The sequence below is a fragment of the Bombyx mori genome, chromosome 3, assembly GCF_030269925.1.
Source record: "Bombyx mori chromosome 3, ASM3026992v2".
Taxonomy (NCBI): Eukaryota; Metazoa; Arthropoda; class Insecta; order Lepidoptera; family Bombycidae; genus Bombyx; species Bombyx mori.
The window spans coordinates 1,926,053-1,953,379 of record NC_085109.1 but is presented as its reverse complement, the minus strand read 5'-3'; the positions used below and the strand labels follow the sequence as shown (position 1 = coordinate 1,953,379).

At 36.7% G+C, this 27,327-nt stretch overlaps 1 protein-coding gene and 1 long non-coding RNA gene across 2 annotated transcripts in view; one reads left to right on the top strand and one right to left on the bottom strand.

Moving 5' to 3' along the window:
• LOC101743670 (sialin) overlaps positions 1–27,245 on the bottom strand; it is a 78,254-nt gene extending 51,009 nt beyond the window's left edge. The window contains exons 1-4 of the mRNA XM_038021329.2: positions 26,955–27,245; positions 19,805–19,874; positions 6,580–6,749; positions 1,621–1,754 (exon numbers count right to left, since the gene is read on the bottom strand). Coding sequence (XP_037877257.1) covers positions 1,621–1,754; positions 6,580–6,749; positions 19,805–19,844 — 344 coding nt within the window. The 5' untranslated portion in view covers positions 19,845–19,874; positions 26,955–27,245. The remainder of the gene's footprint in view (positions 1–1,620; positions 1,755–6,579; positions 6,750–19,804; positions 19,875–26,954) is intronic.
• On the top strand, positions 21,243–23,452 carry LOC134201014 (uncharacterized). Its single transcript, XR_009976165.1, has 3 exons — positions 21,243–21,791; positions 22,129–22,454; positions 22,987–23,452. It is a non-coding gene; the product is annotated as an uncharacterized LOC134201014 (long non-coding RNA).
• Positions 27,246–27,327: the final 82 nt, after the last annotated feature.

Genomic DNA, 27,327 nt, shown 5'->3' with positions numbered 1-27,327 from the left:
GATAAATTGGTGATAGGGTACAAATTTGATGATATGGATACGCGAGCACGACCTTCATGATCAAATAATACTACTGATAACAGTATCACGGACGAATCTTTATTCCTTCTCAGGAAAGCAATTCTGGTTCTCAATCGTGGTCAATAGGTTTAAGGTTTACAGTATATCGTGTGCTATTCTGAAGTTATTTCGGGTCTGACGTTTGCGATTTGTATGGAAGTGTGTTTGCGTTGGACGTCTGCCACGACTTTGTCTAACCTTACAACCTCTGGCTGTTTAGAATTAAGATCAATCGCGAAACGGATAACAGGCACTTTAATTTTAGAATTTTCATACCAGAGCTTTAAATTTATTCGCGAAAACTGATTAACTGTACCGAATTTAAATTGAAAACACTCCCATGCGAGGCCTAATAACAAAAGTTCAAACGGATGGCAAGGACTGAAAGCATGAGTAATCAGCTTGATTGACTCAAATAGCCAATCTATTAACGAACTCTAGAAAGTTCCACGCGGTTAATTAAATATACCTCCAACAGTTTGCTGATCATAAGATGATGTCATCCAGGTATTTATTAAGTAGGCATGTTTTGTGGATTAACGTAAATAAATGGAGGTATTTACGATCTAAGCGTAGAACTAAGCGATACTATAGCATAGAGCACAAGGCTTGAGACAGTCTATATTAATAAAAACTAATTAAAACAAAAATTTGTCGCGACACAGTGAAACCCTGTCTCTTTGGAATCACAAAATGGGGCCACATTTTTTTGCAAATTGACATTCAATTGGCTTCGTTGTTAAAAGTGGAATGGCGAGTATGGCTCATATACCCAAACTGTATACACGTTATTGCCATGACGTTATCTTGAACGCTATTGAATTTTAGCCCCCGGGTTTCTGTGTGTACATAGGGGTAACTGAATTAACAGTACAGCTGTCCATTATATCAATTAACTGCTTTTTTCAATACAATAAGCTGTGGATTTTATGAATGTGTTTTTTTTTAACACATGTACATATTATAATGTCAATAAAACAGCGGTAACACAAATGAAGAAATATGAAATTAATTTCAACACAACAAAATTAATTTCTATTCTAAATGTCGTTAAAGTTCTATGAACTTCTAATTGTATTTATTGATGTAATTTTAAATAAGAACTTCAATATGTTGCAGAAATGTTGAATGAAATGTTGTTACAGAAAACTGTTAAATCAAATTGTATTAATAAGTACGATTAGAAGTTCATAGATCTTTTACATATCGACGCTTGAGAGGCAAACGTGACTAAGCGACAATACGTGAACTTTACAATAGACTAATTTAAAGTTGAAATACCTGAAAAAAATTCTATTTTAACGAATCTAGCTGTAGGATTGAAATGTTTTTAATAGACCTAGAAATATATTTTTTTGCGCGTCGAATATGGTTATTGCCTATCGTTTATGTACAAAGCAGTTATTGTCGCTTAGTCACGTTTGCCTTTCAAGCGTCGATATGTATAACGAGGGATGGTAGGGTATTTAGTTTAAGGGAAGCTGTGAAAAACAGTTAAAACATAAAAGACCAATCAATCAATAAAACTTTTAAAACCGTGTAAACAAAAGTAGATCTTACCTTGCGCCAATGATTTCAGCGAGTCTACCTCCCGGTAGTTCTGTCATGACGTAGCCCCAGAAGAAGCAGCCCAGCACGAGGTTCTTCTGCTTCGTGTCCCAGAAGAACCGTGTCTGCTCGACGTGCCCAGGGTGCTGTGCGGAATGAATACTTTAGCGCGAGCTTCTATTATAATCTGTCTACAAAGTATGAATTCTGGCATCCTTAGCTACAATTTAAATATAATTAAATTCCTTACCATCCACCCTTAGAACCTAACCTGATTTATAGGCCGTCGAGTGCAAACTATTTACCGTAGCCTATAGATATCTCGATGCTGGTGGACTCTTGTGAGTCCGCACGGTTTGATACCACCACCCTGCCTATTTCTGCCGTGAAGCAGTAATGCGTTTCGGTTTGAAGGGTGGAGCAGCCGTTGTAACTATACTGAGACCTTAGAACTTACAATATATCTCAACGTAGGTGGCGCATTTAAGCTATAGATTGTTTATGGGCTCCAGTAACTACTTACCACCAGGTGGTTAGACACAACATGCTTTGAGATATAAGATTGTAGTCTCAAAGGACAAACCCACGTTTCACATCGTCCACGACTGTCTTAAAGACTTCAAGTCAGTGATTTGAATTCAACGAGTAACTATACTGAGACTTTAGAACTTATGTCTCAAGGTGGATGGTGCATTTACGTTATAGATGTTTATGGGCTCCAGTAACCACTTAACACCAGGTGGGCTGTGAGCTCGTCCATCCATCTAAGCAATAAATAAAAAAAACGACACCTCAGCACATCAAAACATGTTCAATGGATAAGCACGCTTCTGTTCCTATTTCATGAATTTCAAAAATTTCTTAAAGTGGGACAACTGAACCGAAGAAAGTGTGCGCAAACGCATCGAACGCACAAGCAAATATCAATTTTATTTATACAAGTCATAAGTTATAAAGCCGAGGGGATTAGCCTCATTTCTGTTTGTCATTTCGTACTCCAATTCAGCAGAGCCGCGCCTCCTTGGCAAATTGCCAATAGCATTACGTAATAATACTGATTGCTGTAATCTTCGGTATCATATAAATCATTATTTTAATCAACAGTCTGGGTCAAAGCAATAATCGGAACAATATTTTTAATACGACAAATGTTTTCAAAGAGATATGACGTATGGTTGATGTCACCAGAACGGTCATTACTATCTTTCATCCGAAAGCGGAGCTGTGTAAATCGTATATTTTTTAAGCGATAAAAATATAAACAAAAGCTGTAAGACCACACAAAAACTTTTGATGACATCTATATATATAAAAATGAATTACTCTTCGTTAGTCTCGCTAAAACTCGAGAACGGCTGAACCGATTTGGCTAATTTTGGTCTTGAATTATTTGTGGAAGTCCAGAGAAGGTTTAAATGGTAGATAAATATGAAAACACTCGGAATTAAATAAAAATAACAATTTTGTTTTTCCTTTGATGTGTCCCCCGTCGGACGGATTCCTTTTGTTTGTTTTAAGTTTATTTTATACAAAAGTTTAGGTCTTTTATTTATCGATTGAGGCACTACGAAGTCTGCCGAGTCAGCTAGTTAATTATATAAATATAGAGGATTATAAGATTGCTTGCAGTTGCTCTGAGGAATGGAGATGATTCCAACATCTACAATCTATCATAGCATAACTCGCCACCGCAGAAAAACACTGAGTGCAGACAAACAAACAAACAAACAGAGCTTTTATGACGCATCATTCAATAGTGGGATAAGCTCCCCCAGGACCAGATAAACATGAACAAAGAACATTGTAATATATGACTAATTAATATTCACAGAAAACATTAAATTAAATACATGGAAACCAATTATCAGGTTTGCTTGCGGTTATGACTCGACTGGTCAAAATTAAAAGTACTATAGTTTTTTTGCAGAAAAAAATATTGTTTGTGTAGACTTGGTGATTTTTTTTGGTATGGACTATGATGGTTCGTGAAGGCTGGAAATTATTCGAAACACCTTTTTTCCTACCTAATCTGATAGCCTTGAGAGGCTATTTCAGCGTAACTAGCAGCTTAACTAGTAGGTGAGCTCACGGGGCTCGAAGTGATGCTAGCATTGGCCCTAGCAAAAGCCGTGCTTTACAGAATCTACCACCGGATCGGAAACACGACCCACTGAGAAGATCCGGCGAGAAACTCGGTGGGCTGTGTCTATGGGTTAATTTACTCGTCGAGCCTTTCGTCGCAAGCGACGGGTTCGACGAGGACGGTGACTGGTACTTGTGGTGCCTAAAAGCACTGTTAATGGATCGGGAAGGTCAAAACAGCAGATATCGTGGAATGAATAGGATGAGGCCAACGCCGACTGTAAGATCCTGTTTTATGAATATTTATATATAACATATTTATATTTATAACGGTACAGACAATTTTCCTGAATGTTTATCAGAGATGAGTGCGAGTTCTCGATCCTTCCATGCTAGTATTCTAATCTCCTTTTCGAAGTATCAGAACGTAAATGCAACCACCGAGCCCGAACGCTCGATGTCAAATAACGGCTACCTTCCAACAGAAACGCATTAGCCAAATCACGCAAGCCTTTTGGGGTTAGTGTAATTACATTGTCGCGAACACAATTTAGGTAAATTAGCTATGAAAATTGATATCTGTCTGCCCAATGAATCGCGGCATCATTGTCAGACTACAGGCGCTAAAAAATTGCAATGCTAAGTTACAACGGCTTTTAATTTTAGATTTTAGGTGCTAGATGTTAGGATTGATTACTGATCAAACAATTTCCTGATCGAGCCCTGGTATCTTTTATATCATTCTTCAGTCTTTTACACATTTCCAAACATCGCCAGAAAATCTCCTACAGTAACTTTTTTAATAACAAATATACCACTTGAAATAATGAAAGATAAGTATTTCCGTGGTATAAAATGTATTTTAGCCTTTAAAGTTTTACATGAGGGTTATACTTAAAATATAAAATTTATAAGATTAATTATTGGATTGTTCGATATTTAGGATTTTAGAATCATCCACTTACTTGTGGTAGGACCTCTTGTGAGTCCGCACGGGTAGGTAGGTACCACCACCCTGCCTATTTCTGCCGTGAAGCAGTTACGCATTTCGGTTTGAAGGAAGTTATTGTACTGTAAAACTGAGACTTGACTGAAAGAGAACTCATGTCTCAATATAGGTGGCGGTATTAACACTGTTGATGTCTATGGGTATGGTAACCACTTAGGAGGCAATCCACCCATCTAGGCAATAAAAAAATCTTACATGAAAGGGGTTACAGTCAATTGACTTACGTACGATATGCGACGACTTTAAGATATCTATGGTCATAGGTTAAGTATCAAAACAAAATGAACAATAAGATAAAAAATTGAATGGAATATTTTGCTTTGACACTGGCATGTATAACAATTACATTAGGAACTAGTGATCGTTGTTTTGAAGATGGACCTTGCAAATATGAATAAACAATCAAATTATTTACTGGTGGTAGGACCTCTTGTGAGTCCGCGCGGGTAGGTACCACCACCCTGCCTATTTCTGCCGTGAAGCAGTGATGCGTTTCGGTTTGAAGGGTGGGGCAGCTGTTGTAACTATACTTGAGACCTTAGAACTTGTATCTTGTGGATGTCTTGTGTCTTGTACGTTGTGGATGTCTATGGGCTCCAGTAATCACTTAACACCAGGTGGGTTGTGAGCTCGTCCACCCATATAAGCAATAAAAAAAAAAATAAAAAAAAAAAATTGCGAGAAGAGCCGAATTTCCTCGAAACAGGACGCGTTTTCTAAAACTTAATAACCTTCTTCTTCGATGGCCAGTTTCAAAACGATAATAACTGTAACACTAACAACCAAATAGATTGTTAGATGATTGCTATAAAATATACATAAAGGACCGGTGTTTCAAGTCAAAATTATCTTTAATCACAGTTCGATTGAATTAGAAATGGCGAAATTGATAACTAAACCCCAATAAAAAAAAATCGTAGCCTAGTTTTCAATTGCCAAGTGAGATCACACGTGAAAGATAAAAAGAAATTTTGACGAAATCATAAATCCTAAATATTCTATTTTAAATATCCCAAACGACAAATGGTTATGCCAATTGTATGTATTACGAACAGTACTGAATAGATTTTATGACAAGTGTAAGGACCATTTTCGATAAATTATTATCTATTAAATAATTTCATTAATAAATATGAAACTTTGAAGTTATAATTCCCCATTCAGTATAGTCGAACTCTTAGAATATAAACAAATAATTCTCAGACATCATATTTAGGGACACAGCGTCAGAATTTAATTGGATGAAAATCAAGACTTAAATCTATGTAATTAAAATAACAATACTGTTCAGTACAGCACATCTAATAGATTGGCAACCAACTTTACAGCCATGCATTTTTTTTTCGGGTATGGTGCCGATCCTCCTACTAGATATCCGCAGTTTTTTTCCCTGCTTATGCTGATAGCCTTAAGTGGCTATGTCAGCGTAACCTAACAAGTTGAGTTCACGGGGCTTAAACCTGACAAAGTTGCTAACACTAACCCTAGCGAAAGTAGTGCTTCGCAGAATTTACCACCGGATCGGAAACGCGACCCACTGAGAAGGTCCGGCGAGAAACTCAGGGGGTTCACCGAAAAATCCGCTCCCAAGGACACGCGGGATATGTGACTTGACGGTCTGCAGATGTCGAGGGCAGACCGCGGGCCCAAGGATATTACAGCCATGTATCCATTAACTCAATGTTAAGACCTCAGAGGTGGGAAAATTAGTTGTTATTTATATGGACACTTGGTAGCTTTTTTCATCTGACATGTACAAATTACATAATCATGAACTCTCATGGTTTGCTACAGAATTATTAAAACAGCGAGGTAATTAACTAGTTGCATGTAAATCGCTCGGTTATTAGCGTAAGACAATACTTCCAAATTAGATTTACCTCAGTCACATGATGTGTTCCGTTCGTGATGTTGGCTACGGCAGTCAGGTTGTCTTTTTGGTCATAGATCATCTCCACAATAGCGATGGTCAGGTTCACTCGTAACGCGTAGTTTAACATGAAACCGAGCAGCACCATAATGTTGAGTACTTGCACGCATGTTAAGCATCCTGCGGGAAAAAATAAAAGTAAAATTATTAAATAATAAAACATTTATTGCTTTTCACACAGATTTAGATTATTAAGGCAAAGGAAATGGCTCAGCTAATGTTGTTCATAGTGGTTGCATCGACGCTGATATTCAATCACCCCTGTTCCCTTTTGGTTTAAAACGTGGTATAAACTACAATAAAAAAAGAAAAACCAAACCAAATTAAAAGATAAATTTTGTTCATTTTTTTATAGATGTTTGCTAATTAAAAAAAAAAGAGTTATATGACCATAAATATGTGTCAATGACCGTGCTCACAAAGTAGAATAATATGTCTGATACAGAGCTCTAAGAGTTCTACAGAGTTAATGAATCACAATGGTTTTTTCTTAATAGTCGAAAATGAATATTTACAGGATAAAGTAAGCATGTTATTGCTAAACTAAGATTTACTGTTCTATTAAATTTCAATGGATATATTAACGTATGGAGTATTAGAGAATATTTCACCTATTCTATTCGCTTTATAGTCGACAATTCTTTTATGGCTAAGACGTATATCATCCGAAATCTACTTCTTTAAACTGTACGGACGTACATTGACGTCATACAATGACGAATCTCAACTGAAAATTCGGTCACGGCAATTCGAATAGGTTAATTAACTTCGAGATAATTTTCCCGGAGTTAAATAATCTATGTATATCTTAGATGCTTTTAAAGCTAAACAAGTTTCGCTATTATTCTATTATAAGTTATATGTATTTATATTTACTGGATATGTACTACTTATTAATATGTATATGCAACACAAGTTTTTAATTGTCACTCAAGATTTTCCAACGCTAAAACGATGATTAAAACTTCTTCAATACACATCTGAAACAATATTTGGCTGCGTTACTTAGGATGGTACCAACCTTTTTATGATTGCCGTATTACTGGTGGCCCAGAGGCCTTTCCAGTTTCACCAGGACCTATGCGCTAGCGAAAGCTCAGTCAAGAGGGAAGAACAACTTATTTCCTAACGTAGATATCGTATCAATCGACTAAGGGATTCGCTGGAGAATGGCAAGCAGGTATCGATAGCTGGGGTTTACAGGTGATAGGTCCTATTTGTATACATGGATAAACCTCAGTGCTGAAGAAGCCATTCTTTTCGATTTCAACGGTGAGACAGCCGTTCTAAAACACAATTCAGTCTTCGAGCTCACGTGACATCTGTCGTATTGGTTAACCTCTTCCTCCTCGCGTCGTTTTCCTCATTACTGAGGGTCGTGAGTCCCCCACTGCATCAGTTTCTCCTGTACGATTTCCCTCCCTCTGCTGCGATGCTTAGCTTCATGAAAGGCATTGTGGAAGTTGATGTTTGGAGAAGATCGTATTTGGTCCGACCATCTCGTGGGACTGCGTCCTCTAGGACGTTTACAATCTACCTTTCCTGGTTAACCACTCAACACCAAATTGGCCCTTGGCTAGTTACCCTTCTCCTTCTTGCATCGATAATTTATAAATACTCAATGCTCATCGTGGGTCGTGGCCTCTTCTAACAACTTTCTCTTGGATTATCCTATGTCACTCCTGCCTGCCCTCGGCTCTGTCGATAGCAACGTGGACTGAACTGTAGAGAATGAAGCGAATCTGATCCGACCAGCGCATTGGCTAGTTACCCATTCACACGATCAAATAGCATCGTTTTAACTTTAGTTCTGATTTTGAGGACGGTTCTTTGCATACGTGAAAGTGAAGAATACTGAACGTCCGCACGGGCGAATCTTTTTATTTATCTAGTTGATCGTGAAAGAAACTTGCATTCCATCTCATATTTCAAGCTTGACGGGGGCTTGACGTTTATCGTGGTTTCCAGTGACCACACCGTGGACCGAGATATCGTTTGAGTAGATTGGAATAGTTTTAGTTATAACCATGGCGTACCTTTCCCAGATTAAGTTTATTTGAAAACGGTTGCAATAAAGAATACCTTACTATCTAGACTGCGATAGTACAACCCGGTCTTCAATTAAATAATACTACCGTCAATTACCGAATAATTCAATATTTCATTCCCGTTCGTGTCAATTATAAGTTCGTACATTTTTTTATTGTGTTATCCACGTAATTTTGCTTAATACAAATACCGACCACGCTCCAATACCGGTTTATACTCCATTCATGATTAACATTACAAAATATTCCAATACCCGTTATCGTGTTTATATAATTTAATTATGTGCCAAAAAAGCTATTACCGGTAATTGCCCAGTTCCGAAACAACTAAAGACGTATATTTACAGATCGGGCGTTTCCTAACCCATGCATTAGCCCGCTGAGTTTCTCGCTGGATCTTCTCAACGGATCGCGATTCCGATCCGGTAGTAGATTCATTCGCGAAGCAGCTGTTCTTGAGTTGTTAGGTCTCCTTCGGTGGTGCTTGGGCCGCTGTTAGCAAATCCCACCTCTCCTGGCTGGCCTTTGGTCGCCCACCTGTCCTGGTGAAACTAGAAAGGCGCCCGGGTCACCAGTAATCATTCAATCCAAATGAAAAAATTCAATCCTAAAAAAAAACGTCGGGCGTTGTTGATTCGACACGCGAGCCAATCGAAATCGGTTTGCGACTAATCACAACATTCGTGAATAATATAGGTTTTACGCAATATCGGATCGGCTGTTCATAAAAAATACGAATTTTAATATGTATCACGAGGACGGAAAGTATTCGATACAGAACGGGCTTGAAGCTTCAATAAAAAATGTCGATAAAAATCACTAAAATATTTATTGTAAACACTAAGCTACATTTTATGAATTGTTTCACGGTTCGTATTGTTCGTATAAAAGAAATTGTAATTGCTAGAACCATCACAAAGTCGTTGATTGTATAAAAACTAAGGCCCACGTCTTTTTGTAATAAACAAGTAATGTTAACGTTTTATGGAACTATATTGCATTTTCATTGTAATAAATCTTATATGTGAAAGCCCTGGCGTAACGCCGACATATACCATAGACGGACGGACGACAAGAAAACAAGTTTATAGTAATATAGCAATATAACATGGGCACACGACCGCGAAGCGATTTACTGGTGTTAAGACGTGTTGTGAGTCCGCACGGATAGGTACCAACCACCCTGCCTATCTCTGCCGTGATGAGTAATACGTTTCGGTTTGAAAGGAGGGGCAGCCGTTGTAAATGTCTATGGGCTCCAGTAACCACTTAACACCAGGTGGGTCGTGAGATCGTCCACCCATTTAAGCAATAAAAATAAAATAAAAAAGGACTCCACATGATTGCCCATAGGTTTCCCACCCTTCAAGCCTGATACCCGATCACCTTTTTACAGCAGAAATAGGCGCGATAGTAGCACAAACCCAATATGCCCTACTGTCATCTAACTACTCTAATTTACAACCTTATGCTCTTTAATTTTTCTTTGACAGGCATTATTACACAAGAAATAATTCACGAGCAAACAATCTTTATTTACGTTTTACTATTACGATAGATTAATAAAAAAAGTGTGAAAAAATAGTTGGCCACATCCGGAGAATATCTTAAAATAGATTGAAAGTATTTAGACCTGTTTCTGCAGTAGGATAGGATAGACCTTCAAGAAACGTGGCGCCATTACAACTTACAGTGCAATGTTAATGATAGCATATCTTTTATAACACTAAAGCCTTCGTCAAACCGAACGCGTACTTAGCGCCGCGTACTTAACGTCGCGCTCTTTTCATGTCACACAAATTGACTAGATGAGTCTAACGCTCCTTGACGCAACGCATTCGCCAAATCATAGTGCCCTCGATAGCAGTGTGAAAATTTAAAAGTATTAAGAAATCGAGTGATTCAGATGTGGCATTGTATAAGCATGGGTATTTTCTAACTATTTATATAATTTTTTCGGGCATTATCTAGTATTTTAATACACATTCACTCGGACGCTAAAATAAAATTTGTAAAAAATTACAACGCCTGACGTCAAAGCGTCCTAATGCCCCGACAGAGCGCTGCGTACTTATAGCGCTGGGGCTCTGTTTGACGGTATATTACCATAGTAGTACAGCACATCTCGGCGTCATAGCGCGGCGTCAGCTTAGCGCCCTGACGCGCGCTAATTACGCGTTCTGTTTGACGAAGCCTTTAGGTCAGAAACCTCTTTGGTACGTAAATTATGCGTTATTATATAATGGTAGTGTTTATTTTCTCGTTCAATAAGTAGCTACGTAAAGCAATTTCAAAATAGGATTGTTTTCTTTTGCATTGCTTAGTTAGGAAGACGAGCTAATAGCCGATCTGGTGTGAAGTGGTTACCGGGATATATAGACTTCAACAACGTAAATATTGCCACCCACCTTGAGACATGAGTACTCAGTCTCAAATTGGTAATACAACAGCTGCCCTGCCCTTCAAACCGAAACGCATTACTGCTTAGTACAGGAATAGGCAGGGCACCAATCTGCCTAAGGTTGGTGGTACCTATCCTTGTGGGCTCACAAAAAGCCCTACTACTACCAGTAAGGTAATATATAATGAAGCTACTTATATAATATTATAGTTTAGAAGGTTTAAAATTTTTCTTTCTTGTCTTAATACTTTATAGTAATTCTAGTCACACTGAGTAGTCATTATCAATCAAGTTCTCAATCTCTTCTCAATCTCTTGCTATTAATTTATTGCAAGAATCCAAATTTCATTATGATCAATAAATTCGTGATTAATTAATTCTTCTTCAGAGAAAAAACATTTTTCATCAGACCTAGAATTTTCGTAATCTTCTATCTTCTATATATATGAAAATGAATTGCTGTTCGTTGGTCTCGCTAAAACTCGAGAACGGCTAGACCGATTTGGCTAATTTTGGTCTTGAATTATTCGTGTAAGTCCGGAGCAGGTTTAAAAGGTGAATAAATATGAAAATGCTCGGAATTATATAAAAACAAACAATTTTGTTTTTCTTTTGATGTTTCCCCGGTCGGGTGGATTCCTTTTGTTTTTTTTTTAAGTTTATTTTATACAAAAGTTTAGGTCTTTTATTTATCGATTTAGGCACTACGAAGTCTGCCGGGTCAGCTAGTATAGATTAAAAATCCCTCTATACTATTTACATTAAATATAAAAGACAGTTGAATTGCTTTACCCGAGCAGAGAAAGTTGTTTATAGCTTACACGAGTCCTTATGTAGCAACGTAGGCGAATGAAAGTCAGTCTCAGACTCGCAGAGGACTATTGAATGTACAATAACTATACAAATCAGTCTATCAGAGAAAATTTGAAAAAAAAAAAAAAAAAAAAAAACATGAGTTTTTTGTCTACCGTTCGAACACTGTGAGGACTTTGGTAATACAAATACCTTGAGTTTTTCATTCGCTATTCATCAGATCAATCATAATCGAAATTTGTTGTGTTGATACTGCGCAGTTTCGCAACGTATAACTGCCATTATTTGTCATCATGTTTTGTTCTGAGTTTTTTTCTTTCCTTTTCTTTTGGCTGTATGGACACGTTCCTTTTGACTGTTCAGGTGAACGAACAGAACAAAAAAGTATCATAGCAGTTCTCAGAGTTGAAAGCGCCAAAAAAACATACAATACCTATGATTTTTTTATATATTCAAGAGCTTTGGACGCGTTTATAACAGGTTTACGGTTTATTTTGATAACTACCGCCATTAATAACATAAAACAGTCTTCGTGGTCACGCAAAACGAAATTAATCGATTGTAGAATTGAGCATTGTATTGACAATTACTATATCCAGTATATTTAGGTGCCACAAGCACCGGTCACCGTCCTCGTCGAACCCGTCGCTTGCGAATTAACCCATAGACACAGCCCACCGAGTTTCTCGCCGGTTCTTCTCGGTGGGTCGCGTTTCCGATCCGGTGGTAGATTCTGCGAAGCACTGCTCTTGCTAGAGCCAGTGTTAGCAATACTCCGGTTTGAGCCCCGTGAGCTCACCTACATGTTAGGGCGAAGCTGAAATATCCTCTCAAGGCTATCCGCATAGATAGCAAAAAATACCAGTATACCTATGTAATGTAATGTTATATGAGGTTTTATACCCAAAAGGTGCTTTAGAACTTTCTGTATGATTGTCGTCGGTGTTTGATACAATGATCATATTGTGTGCGTTTTTTTATTCAAAGTCCTCATGGTCTGACGAAACCTCGAACCTCTTTAATACTTAAATAAATAAAAAATATCAAAAGTGTGCCGCGGTCGAAACATACGTAAAATCTTCAAATTTGACATTTACGTTAATAGATGAAACGCCTATGGCGCAATAAAACGTTTATTTTTTTTTATTGCTTAGATGGGTGGACGAGCTCATAGCCCATCTGGTGTTAAGTGGTTACTGGAGCACATAGACTTCTACAACGTAAATGCGCCACCCATCTTGAGATATAAGTCGTTTTTGTGCCCATCTATATTGTACGCCTCTGTTGTGCCTACGATACTTGAATTGAATTTTACTCGAGTGTAATTAGCTGCTGTATTTATTTCGCAATTGTTCTAAGACTTTGTTTATCTAAAGAACATCACAAAATCACTGGATCATAAATAACAACGTAGGTTACGAGAATTTTAAATGAACGAAACGTGACGCCGCGGCGCCGTACTTACATTAGGTTTTTCCTGATGTTTCCACATATTACAGTAATTATTTTATTTTCTTAGAAGAATACATACATAATTACAATTTCAGAGGCACGATCCGTACGTCGTGTATATATTCTGGCTTAAATACGACAGGTTTAAGTCAAAACCTCATATGTTATATCAATTTTCATATTGTTTTAGATATCCTACAATTGCCGCTTGAAAATAGTCAGCTACTATAAGACTAAGCGTTTGAGGTATCTATATATTAATACGTGAAGCACGTGACGGAGGAGTATGAAATTTTCCACACTTATAGAGAATATAGAGAAGAAGTGCACAATGCTAATATTTTTTAAATTTAATGCACAAAAGATACATTAAATCAATAAAGAAAACATTACACACACTACATACCACGTATTTGACGCACACACGCATGCATACTATTTATTATCAAACTTTTGTTCTTGACGCATGTTGTCAAATTGAGATTAAATATTGTTTTTTCTTTGTTAATATTTTTTTATAGCGTAGTCTTGGCAAAATTTGTGATTATAGAAGTATAAAATACAATCATAATAGTGTACAAACTTACAATTCCAATTAATTATAGTCGAATTTCGACTACTGCGGGGCCTCTAGTACAATGAAATGTCGGAAGTCTGACAACGTTTTTGTTACATTCCTCTGCCTACCTGAATTTTCGACAACTGACGTGATCGCCCATTCACTATTAACATGTACAAGCGCAATTTTGTCTAAGATCTAACTGATAGTAACTAGTCTCATCAGTAACTAACTAAACCACATCAATCGTGGTCTAATGAACAGAATTATCTAGAGGAAAAGCTGATATGAATTAGGCACATCATCATCATCACCATCAACCCAGTCATCCACTGCTGGACATAGGCCTCTCGCAATCCATACCACTGAGCCAGATCTTCTCTACTCATAGCCTGGGGATCTTAACACCCCCTACCCTGCCGTTGTCAGTACCGTGACTAGGAATAGCAGGACAACCGGGAACTAGGGGCTATCGTTTTTATGTCTTTTTTCTATCATTATGGGCATTTCCTCCACGAAAGACACGCAAAAGAATGAGGCACGAAATGACAATATTTTGAATATTTAGTACGCAGATTAAATTTATTTTGTAATCATTAGACAAATTGCATGAGCTTTCACTCCTGGACCAACACACAGACGTGGTTAGTAAAGTGGTGCTAAGTAAAGCTACCCACTCAAAACCGCGCGACGATAGCTGCTTGACGTTCCACGACACCTACGCTAATTACCCTTGAAAGGAAATGCTAAGTTCAAAAATCCTCTCTACATAGAAATGATTTTTTTATTTTTATTGCTTAGATTTGTGGACGAGCTCACAGCCCACCTGGTGTTAAGTGGTTACTGGAGCCCATAGACATCTACAACGTAAATGCGCCACACACCTTGAGATATAAGTTCTAAGGGTCTCAGTATAGTTACAACGGCTGCCCCACCCTTCAAACCGAAACGCATTACTGCTTCACGGCAGAAATAGGCAGGGTGGTGGTACCTACCCGCGCAGGCTCACAAGAGGTCCTACCACCAGTAATTACGCAAATTATAATTTTGCGGGTTTGATTTTTATTACACGATGTTATTCCTTCATCGTGGAAGTCAATCGTGAACATTTGTTGAGTACGTATTTCATTAGAAAAATTGGTACCCGCCTGAGATTCGAACACCGGTGCATCGCTCAACACGAATGCACCGGATGTCTTATCGCTTAGGCCACGACGACTTCGAGAATGAAACGTCCCTATCTATATTAAGTCAGAAGCTATACATAAAGAATTATATTTAAGCATTCTCACTTAAAACATCAAGTGCAAGCAGCGCCAAACACCGTTAAACAATTGACTTGTGCAATTCAATTAGTGAAGCATTAGCATGCACCGCATCACCGTAAGTTAAACATAGAAAGGTAATTCTTCCGGTTTCTGTGTACGGCTTCGTGGGTATTTACTTCGGGGACGCTAAAGCTAAAAATAGCTGTTTGAATTTTTATGTTTTTTTCACCATACAATCTTTTATCTATACCACCTTTTTTTTTTTTTTTTATTGCTTTCGATAGGCAGACGAGCTTACGGCTCATCTGATGGGAAATGATAACCGTCGCCCATAGACATCCAAACTACATCAGAGACTCAGATGCGCTGCCTATCCTGGCCTGGATGGGCAGCCTTATGTATGTTACACCGGCTATCCTGTCCTTCAGACCGGAACACAGTATTACTGTTTTGCGGCAGAAATAGACACCTCGTAAGATGTTGTCATTTTTATTTATATTATACTAGATGACCCGACATCATCATTCTCCCGCCCTTCGCCCAGTCTCCTAGGGTCGGCGCAACATGTTTTCTCTTTCCATACTCTTCTATCATGTACCACTTCTTCGCTCACTCCCCTCTTACCCATATCTTCTTTCACACAATCCATCCATTTCTTCTTAGGTCTACCTCTTCCTCTATATCCTTCCACATTCATAGCTAACACTCTCATACCAACATCATTTTCATTTCGTCTCATCACATGTTCATACCATCCCAAACGCGCACTTCTCAGCTTCTCTGTCACAGGTGCCACTTTCAGACTTCCTCTAACATACTGAATACGGACCCGACGTATACTGAATTTTTACTGAATCCGAAAATATCAATTTTTTGTTATAAAATTGTGAATCTATACTATCTCGAATTTATTGAAACACCCATAAAAAAATTAATCAAATTCAGTCCAGCTGTTTATGAGGATTTACTCTAGCATACACACAAAGAGACGAATTTTATATATTAAGATAATGTATGGTAGTCCTATCTGAATTTCAATACTGCTTCGCTGTAAAAATGGGTAAGGTGGTGGTGGTATTGTAATTCCCTCATCGAGGAGGTCTTTCGTGGGCACATGTTAGGTACATAAGCTTTATTCATCGGTTTACTCGTTAGTCTTAACAATTATCATCTCATTTTGAATAGAGGACAGCACAAAATATGCAATTACATTGTTAAGAGAGCTTTACAACTTTTAATATCCAACAAGAGCTAACCACACTGATGAATCGAATAAAATATGCACATAGCCCCGACGAATAAATAGAAAAAGTTTATTAACTAACGGACTTTTCATCAAGTCACATGCTATTCTACGGAATTAAAAAACATTACATTACGAGATTAAGCTTGACAGTTTTTTTTTTCTGCTCCCTATATCTATTTGCCAATACCAATAAGCTTTTTGCGCTAGATTTTTTTCCCATCACTAAAATTAATTAACGCTGCGAATTTATTTAGAGCAGCTGTCAAAATCGTTCAGTAACCGATGAGTAACCGTTAATATTGACAGTCATCTTTGACTAACACTGTCAACTTTCACTTATGGATGGTGATAGTGAGTGAAAGTATCGTTCTAATTATTCCATTAACAAATCGTTAAATATTAGATCAGGATAGTAAAAAGACAACTTATGGTTGTTTTTTTCCTACCTATTCTAGTAAGCTCGAGGGGTTATTCTAGATTCACCGAGCTAGTAAGTGAGCTCCCGGGACTCAAACCGAGAGTGTTGCTAACACTAGCCCTAGCAAGAGCAGTGCTTCTCAGAATCTACCACCCGATCGGAAACGCGACCCACTGAGAAGACCCGGCGAGAAACTCAGTGGGCTAACTTATGTTAATTGGCCACCTGTAATTATTGCCAAACAAAAATTTATTGTCCGGGCGCATCTGTTATAAGTAATTAGTGGTTCCCGGCTTTGGAGAGCGGTTATTCCAAGGTTAGGCCAAGGGTACAATCAGGTCGTTGCCTATCAAAACACGTCTAAGTGACAGGTTTAAAACGGACCCGAACATGGTAACAGTAGCAGACGGTAGCAAGAAAAGAAACTGGGGTACGCAACACCCCTGCCTGGTTAGGCAGAAAGTTCAGGCCTACTCAGTGTCTCCCTAATACGAAGCAGAATGACCCAAGTGTTTCTCTGGTGGTCCAAAACAGGGACTTTTTACATTTGATTCAACTAGGGTTGATGCGGAGGACACTTTTTAAATTATTTAGGTTCTCGCGTTGTTTGTTCCCTACCCTTTTTGTAATGACTTCCTAATGAGCTAGTTAGTTACTTGAAATTATGAATAGATTTTGCATAAGAATTATATTGCAGAAAATTCAGAGGAAGAAGTTATTTTTACCGTTTTCTTTCGATGTAAAAATCTGATATGTTGATGAACCCATTTTCCTATTTACTTGTTAACGCAATATAAACTACCCGGCACACCTATAAAAGATGCCAACTCATTTAAAATTCAATATTAATAAATCATGAATTTAATAGCTGATGCAGGAAATGAGAATTCGCAGACACAAAGCCAGTGGAATCACTATCGCGGTGGCGATTTGCCAAAATGATAAGTCACGGGCGACATATAAACTACTCTTTGGATTAAAATACGTTTATCGATAATAGTAAAATCATAGTCACGTGTGATCACGTGGATTCTTTGTAGTCAGCGATTCTGAAATAATACAAGGTCATTGATGATATGCTGCAGTTATCTAATCTCGATCATCATCACTTCCAAATTGCCGAGGGTCGTAACCTTCGTACTACAACCGAACCTTTCAGAAAATTGTGCGCCATCCGAACTTAGAGTGCTCAATGGACGATCGACTGTTACTATACTTGTTACTACTTATCATCCGAAAAGCAGTCACAGAACAGCGTTCCGCATTCACCTAGAAGGCTGATGCAGCCACGGCCAGACGGGCAGGTGAACTCACGGGCTCAACCGGAGAGAATTTGCTAACACTAGCTCTATTAAGAGCAGTGCTTCGTTGAATCTACCACCGGATCGGAATCGAGACCCATTGAAAAGATCCTCATTCTTGGCTACTTACTTAATTCTTAGTTACAATCTGTGACCTTGCTCGTTCACGAAGCCCGCTATAGAAAGCAGAGTATTATATACACTTGACACTTGACATTGGCGAAATCTAAAAGGAAACGCCATAAACCCAAGAGATAGATAGATAGAGAAGATCCGCCGAAACTCTGTGGGCTGTGGTTATGGGTTAGTTCGCTCGTCGCACTCTTTGTCGTGATCGACGAGGACGTAAGTTGCATTGCCTTCGGTAGGTATTCTTCGTATTAGATCGTTTTCCTTAACGCTCACTAGTTTAGAATTGCGACGCTCATTTTCACTTCTATACGAATGATCTTGCAATGATGAGTTCTTGAGAAAATACAATTTAATTGATTGGATTGTTGTTTAGTTTGGAACGGCGACGATTATACTAAGTATCGGAACGGACTTGGGTAAGGTACTCTCTTTTTGTCCTTTGCTCTCTGTTTTCAGACTACACGAACCAACACAATCTCGAAACGGGACCGCTGGTTCACTAGCCCCGAATGACTATTATTAAAATGATTACATAGCCTAATAATACCTAGAGTAAAATTATTGCGAAGTATACAGTTTCAATCTACGTCATGAGCCCTCTACCAGAGAACCTTACTGGTGACGGCTGTGCCGCTAAATTATCGCGTTCGGATTTATATACCTTATTCAAATCTATAACTAACATTGATACCTTTGACTGTCAGAGAAACAGATAATATTGGTTGATACTTAGTATCGTATTAGCGTCCGCATGGTAGACAGACATGTCAATAGGCCAATAGGCCACAATTCAGTACAAGAATGTCTTAAAAATTGAACTCTCACTATCGTCTTAGTAAATCTATATAACAAACGAACAAAAATGGCAACGGACTTTCTTAGTGATTAGTTACGTTACCAAAATCAGGAGGCCATTTCTCGAAGCAACTCTAATTCTCAATTCCCATGAGGGATTACGAATTTATTATGGACTAGCGATTCGTGCGTGCGTATTTAAAACACCTAAATTCTATTCATACCTTACTAAACCCAAATTCTTAAAAGTTATGATAGGTAATTATAAACTCGCGACGTATTTAAATAAACCTCATTTGTACGTAATCAATTTCTTCGAATGAAATCGTGTGACATATTATTGTTATTGTTAATGAATATAGTATGGATGCAAAATCTGAAGTAAATAAATAAATATTTGAAGAAATAGCGCGAGTACACTTCCCAAATGGTGGACGAGGTGATGAAAAGCGCGATTATCCACCAGATACGAATGGCGTGTCATTATGGCGAATCTTGGCACGACTGTTTCTAGTCATACCAGTTAACTGTAATTTAATTATACTAATTATAGAAGTAGACCTTTACAAGCACTTTCAGTTGGTCACAACTTTACCACCAATTCGTAATGCTGTTTCGACAATGAGATGAATCGGCAAACAATCCTGGATTTTGGTCTTTTGTAATACGTGTGTGTACATAAATATCTATACACAAAAACATACTAATCATTCGATATAAAAATAATTAAACCAAAACTCACCTGTAAAGTTTCTTGGGAAGGACTTCTCAGTTTTGGCCATTTTCTGCAGACTTTGGAATGACTTTGTGTTCTGAAACCAATAAAGTACTAGATTAAAAGTTTATAAATAAAATACATAGTTTTATGGGGGTTTTAGTTGAGACGTCAATTTCTAAGACCTCATTTCTTATTTTAACCAAAGTACAAGATAACATTGATTGCATATTTCGGCGAAGTAACGACGCCTTTTGGTCTAAAAGCCTTGTCGTCTTATGCCTTAAGATAAGTCTTTAGACACAAGCTCAGGGGAATAGGTATTCAAAAGCTACATTATCAATAGGCTACAAATAAGCATAACGATTCGGCGACGTCTAGTTTTACGATCAGAGCGATCCGCAAAATCGTAAGCCTATCAATTAACTTTACGACCTAGGTCTGCTAGAAGTAAGATAGAAAATATTTTTGAAGGTCGATTTGTATTGTTTTTCTAAGCTTGCGCATTTTTTTAAATTACTTAACGAATTAAATTGGAAGACAAAAAACAACATAACAAAAGATGCCATGTTCCTTCCAAAAATCTCTTGCCAATAAAAATTGAATACAGTTACAATGTTCTTCAATATTGACATGAGTATAGACGATTTTAATGGCACCACAATGAAAAAAGTCATAGCCCCGTTCACAAGTTAAACATTGGCTCATTTGTAAATTTATTTAGCACGTTCATTAGTACAATGTTCGAATAAGTATTTGACACTTGGGTTTTAGTAAGTCTAAATATAAACCAATGAGAAAACTCTTTGAGATTACGAGGTTTATTATTCTTGTACTTAGGCAGACGACCTCATCGTGAGCGTGGAGATAATAATTGCGGATTCGAAATACGAGGCCGAAGTAGCAATGACGCCGGATTTTTTTTTTATTGCTTAGATGGGTGGACGAGCTCACAGCCCACCTGGAGTTAAGTGGTTACTGGAGCTCATATACATCCACAACGTAAATGCGCTACACACCTTGAGATATAAGTTCTAAGGTTCAAGTAAGTTACAACGGCTGCCCCACCCTTCAAACCGAAACGAATTACTGCTTCACGGCAGAAATAGGCAGGGTGGTGGTACCCACCCGCGCATATTAAAAATTGCACTACCCTTCAAATCGCAATAAAAGAATATAAAGGCATGTTGATATTAGCGGTCTTAGTAGTAGTAGCAGTAATTTGACTTTTTGGCGGGAACGCGAGGAGTGAAGTTGTGTGATTTATTTTATTTTGTCTATTTAGTGTTTCTTCAGGTTTAAATATGTATTAACGATGGTTTATTAACTGTTTCGTATCTGTGAAAATGCACAAATGTGGGAAAATTAAACAAAGCCGCTGAACGTAACTTCTCGGGAAACTCCAAAAAGTCCACTGAGAAAGTCCCAGTAAATGAGCACCATTTTACTGAGATTATTATTTCATACCATATAATCTCATCTCATTTCATTTCATTAACTTGAAAAACAAACAATTCGTTGAATTTTTCTTGGATCAACATTTGTCAAATTGTATCCAAAACAAAGTTGTTTGCGAAATGCGTAGAATAATTTATTTATGTATGTGCAGGCACGAGGTCAACCGATCGACTATTTGCGTCAAAGAGAATTCAATCGCTAAGTTTTAATTTGCCTACGAATTCTAAATCAACTGAATATATGATAATGACAAGCAAGACGTCAAAACGACACCCATCAAAATTGAGGTTGACATTTTGAATTAATGGCGTACAAAAATGAGATCGCCTCAATCATTCCGGTCAAGTATTGTAACAGAAATTTCGTGACGTACATTTTGCTTCTTTTTTTTACTAAGCGATATGTATGTACTACAATATTTAGCTTATTACCGGTTCGCATTCGAAACAAGTCTTAAGCATGATAAAACTGTACACCAATCGCTAACAATGTTACTATTACACGTGTGAAATTAAGAAAAAAATATCTTAATTTACCTCGATAGCAGAAACAAAAGGTTGGTTCTACTACTTTTTTTTAATTATTGCTTTTATACGATTTCGCGCGTAATTTCCTTGTGCCTTTCGTGAGGTCTTGACTCTAACCTATATTTTGTAGATGAATTATGATTATTTAAAGAAAATTCTGCCTTCATTTATCTTTATCATGTTAATTATCGAAGTTGTACGTTTAACCAGAACGGGGAAACGAACTTGAGAGCTCATCCGGGAGTTCTCGAAAGAGACCTAATAGTTCAGCAGGTACTTCGCGAGTGGATCCGACGAAAAACTCAGCGGGCACAACCCTAACATGAAGTAATTAACATAATATTAAGTGTTTTTTTTTCATTTCAGACATCGATTTAAGTATTTTTGTGTAAAATCCTATAAAATACCAATCCTGTTGTAAGCTATTTGAAGATTAATAAGTTTAAAATAACTCTCCATCACGGCGAATGTAATCCTTGATTTAATATGCAATTACGCTCAGAATTCCGTATGCAGGTATTATAAAACCACCGTTAAAGCCAAAGAGGCGGGCGACAGTCGGCGCCAGCCTCTAACGGACCGCGCCAATGCCTTTTAAGGCTGAGCGAGAAAAAAAACGAAGCCACACTTTAATTAGCGACCAAAGATTTGTTATTCCGAGTCAAGGGTAGTTAAAACAAGATGAAGTACAGGTTATTGAACTTTCTATATATATTTTTCTTTTTCTTAGAGCTGTTTGTGGAAGGTTTCCTTGGTAATTCAATGATTTTTTTTTAGAATCTATATTATCTACATCGTTTTTATAATCTGCATTTTTAAACAACCAAAATCCAATCAAAAAGTTGAATAGTTCATGGAAGACTGACTATCCTTGATAATTCAGTGAACAATGTTCTTAGATTGTATTATCTGTATCGTTTATAAAATCTATATTTTTTGAACTAGCAAAACGCATTCGAAGAGTATCTACATATTTAATCGTCAATCTAACCAATTAATACCTAATTTAATAGTCTTGTACGAGTAAAAGTACTTCATGTTTTTTGTTTTTTAATTTGAAAGTAAGGCAAGGGTTTACGTTCCAGTCAAAGATTAGAATTACCTAACGTACACAGTGCTATTACAATACAATGATTAATTTACATGTTCAATACAAACGCGCGTTGGTATGCACCTCAATCAAGTATCATTGTTTTTTAATTAACTTTGTTTGATTTTCGACAGACAAATATATAAATGGGCACATTGTCCCACATGGTTGTATGGCGCAAACCAGGATCCCCTGTACCGTGGGAATCGAACCTACCACGGTACGGACATAATGTTTATAAAAAGAAATTATTAATTTGTTCACATATGTCTCATCACATATTCATTCGTTATTTATAGCATCAATACTTAAATAAAATAATAGAATCCGGTGTGACAGTGCATTAAAAATAAATATAATTAATCAAAAGTTAATAACTAAAGAAGTTCAATAGAAGAAAAACCAGTGATTTTTATAAATATTTATGTCTATATGTTTGTTCTATCTGATTCTATCTGAACACATCTTAGGTTAAATTTCAACTTTGTATTATTAAAATATGATGTTATAAAAAAGCGATCATCGTTTCAAGGTTGTTGGAATACATTTTACACTGGCAGAAATTCGTTGCAAATAAAAATATATATATGTAATCCGAAACTAACTCTGTTTGCCTCTTACGTCTTCACGCCCAAACCAAAAACACGACTTTGAATTCGGTCTGGAAATGTTCGTCCTGGGAAAGATGATAGGGTGGCCTTCATCCCATTGCTAAGCCCCTGATCTCTGACCACGTGATGTTAAATGGCACGCGGGCGAAGCCGCGGGCGATAGGTTATTAGTTAATCTCGTATAACAAACGTAATAATTCTTAACGTTTTTTAGATTATGTTTTTTTTATGTAATTCTAAAAACTTACGTTTTCCGATCTAAAATGAATCAAATCTGTCGTTTTTAATACGAAGTTTTTTCATACAATAAAACAATAACATTATTCTACTACAGTGAATACGATAAATCAACTACTTTTATTATCAAGATGGCCGCAGCGAGCCGTGCGAAAAATTCGGGCTCTGGCAAAATCTATTTCAGCGCCGCCGTCTGGTTCAAGGTTATTTGGTACAAATCACCATTATACTGCGCATTAACACTTTAATATTCGATATACTAACGAAACGAGCAATATTTGCGAACTAATATTTATTTTAATTTGAGTACTATTCAAATTATGCGGTCATTTAAAAAAAAAAAACTTACGAGAAAAATTGGGTTTTTTGTTTGTTTGTGTGTGTTGGATTAACTTTTCAGGCATGGTGACATAAGACTCGTCTTTGTGTTTGAAATTCGTAGTGTACTCTAATTTGTAGCACCTTTATTGTCATTTCAAATATTTGAACGAAAATCGTTTTTCATTAAAGTTGGCTTTTCGGCTAGTGTGACGTAATCGCGTTCGCGTTAGAAATTCGCGAATGTTCTCTAGCTCGTGGAATACGGCGTGATCTCGTCTTGCATTAAGATTGTCTCTAAGCAACAAATATTTCTCAAGTTTCCAAAATGTACTTTTATTATTCATTCGGTGACCTACAGATTGATTGTTATTTTTATTCGTGATTCTTTACAGAAGTCAAATGTCACATGGTTAATTTAGACACAATCCTTTAAAAAAAAATGTATCATTTTATTTTTAGTAGATTAACATATTGTTATCTATAGTTTGAGGCACCACTAACCCAATGAGTTTCTCGCCGGATCATTTCAGTGGGTCGCGATTGCGATCCGATGGTAAATTCACTGCTTTTCCTAGGGCCAGTGTTAGCAAATTATCTGTCTGAGGCCTGTGAACTACAAAATCGGAGAAGCTGGAATAGCCCATTGAGGCTTCCAGCGTTTAAGTAGAGAAAAATTATATTTAAAATAAATTTTATCTATATCTAAAGCAAAGACAGCTAATGTTAGCTTGCATTTTTTTTATTTAGTATCTATTAGCATTTTTTTGTGTATTTTTTTTTCTGTTACAAGGGCTTCTAGGGCTTTCCTAAACTGTCTTCGGCCATAGTACTAAACGTAACCTATACGAAAAAAATCCAACTCTTTCTTGTCGAATGTACGTATCGCATCACCACTTTCTTAGTGTTTATAGTTCTGTTATAAGTGGAGCGTTTTGACTTAAAAATGTTATTAGCTTGTTAAACTTATTGTCTATTTTCTTTGAAATTTGTTTATAATTTTTCTCTAGTTTAGTAGCATATTTCACATAAAGAAACAACAGTTACAAAAGCCACAGATTTATAGTTTCTTTTTATAAAATACCCTAAACAAATTGACAGTGACGACTTATTTCACGTCATACTCTTTGAACTCATTCCGAATTTAAAACTAAAGACACAGTACACAGTTTGAAAAAAAAAAACTATCGCGTTAATTTTGAAGCATCGCTTACGGCAGCAGAATTTTTAACTAATATTTTTTTAAAACACAATTGTGCTGTATAAAAAACAATGTCGTTCTCGTAATAAACAAGTAACTTCCTAGTTTAACTTGATTCCACCGGAAGTTAGTCACTCAGCGCGGCTGTATTCATTTATTCACAGCTAATTTTCGTAGATTAAGGTTAGGTTAAGCATAATGCTCAACAAATAATATACTCGTTTTAACTGATAACAAAAGTATCCTTACTATTTTATGATTATATCGTTTTGGCGAACGGCTTATCGGATTCAAGAAAAATATCCGCCCTTCAAGATTATCACTACTTTGAAATTACAGTGTACTAGATACTAGGACAATCGAAATCTAGCCAAATAGATGTCTATAGCGCATAATACACCGTGGTCGATAGAACCAAACACAATTAAGAATAAATCGAAAAATATATGTAGTCTTTATGTTCTTTTAATGGACTTTTTGGCGAGATCGCGAAGATGCAATTTTATTGTTTTGTGACTCATTTTGTTTTCTTATTTTAATTGTACATCAATAGTTTAGAAAGTAAAATAGTGTAGGGAAATGAAAAAAATGATCGCTTAGAGGACACGTTCCGGATTCTTCCAAAAAGTACTGTTGAAAGCTGAGTTAATCTTCGTTTAGCTTTTCATTTATAATATTTCACATTGATTCATTGTAGGTATTTATTTCTGTTTCACCCCTTTCATTCCGATCGACATCATAAAGCAAAGAGATCGAGATTTGGCAAAAGAACAAGATTCCAAGCAATTAAATATTTTTAAAAATAAATACTTTATCTCTTTTTTTTTTAATTTTATATTACAGGTCATCAATAACTGCCTACTACTTACCTACAAAATGACGAAAATAAGCTCACAAAATATGTAAATGACAAAACCCTAAAAATACCGGAAACCTTAAAGGTACTTACTACGCTTGTTATCGGTACCTATTGTAAAATCTTACCAAGCACATTGGGTAACGTGGCAATATAATATAAGCTCGGACGCACACCATATGACGTTTTTGCCTAAAATGTCTAGACTTTTTTTTTTTCGTATTGAGCGATAGAACTATGTATCAGTTCCAATCCTACTCTAGCAAATATCGATTTTACTTTGTCACATTATTATGTAGATATGAAAACGTGTCTAACAAGTAATTAAAAGCTACATAATATGAGAGTTAGACGTCGTGGTGGTATGGTATTAAATAGTATTAAAGTTGGCGCGAATTTGTATACGTATTATATTTTCATAATTTTTGGTTTGTCGACTGATTTCAAACAAACAGTACAAGTTATCCGAAGCTTATCTTAATTAAGTACCCAATAAACCATAATAAAATTGGTCAAGTTCGACATACAAATGCACAAACAGATAAATGAAAGTGTAGTTTCAATTTCATTTGTTTTTTTTTAGTTATATAATTAGTATAGATTAATAGAAATGGTTTTTTTTTAAGTACATTAAGAGTACAATTTTACACACACTTTAAAAGTTACTAGAATGTGGAGTAGTAGTAGCCGGTCGGGAGGACCGTGAAACACGGCCAATGAAATTATTATCCACAGATGCTAAATTTTATTAAATGTGGCTGCTTTTATTTCGAACACAATCACCCAATTAGAATTCCATGAATAGCTTACACTCTCACCAAAAAATTTTGGAGAGTTAAATTGATACTTGTAAGAACAAAATAACCGTCGAATACTCACAGTATTATTTTTATACACTTGATTCTTTACGATTTTCGGCACACTTAAAATACGATATGCACTATAAAAAGACTTACACTTAAATACCTATAATATAATACTTTACTAAAGCTACTTTAATTTATAAATTAAAAACTTAAAATTATAATGACACGAGATTTGAGAGTCGAGACGACGCACGTATAACACCGGCCAGCGCAGAAACCCGACTGATGCGACCTCGCGCGGCTTCTTAAGTAGAACTCAAAAGTTTAATTCAAAACAGGTCGTTCCGTTTCTCGTGCTCGAATACGATTACATTAGCATTACAAGTTCGTAACAATAAGGCGATTTCATTCATGCGAACAAATCAATCTATTCCATACATAAATTG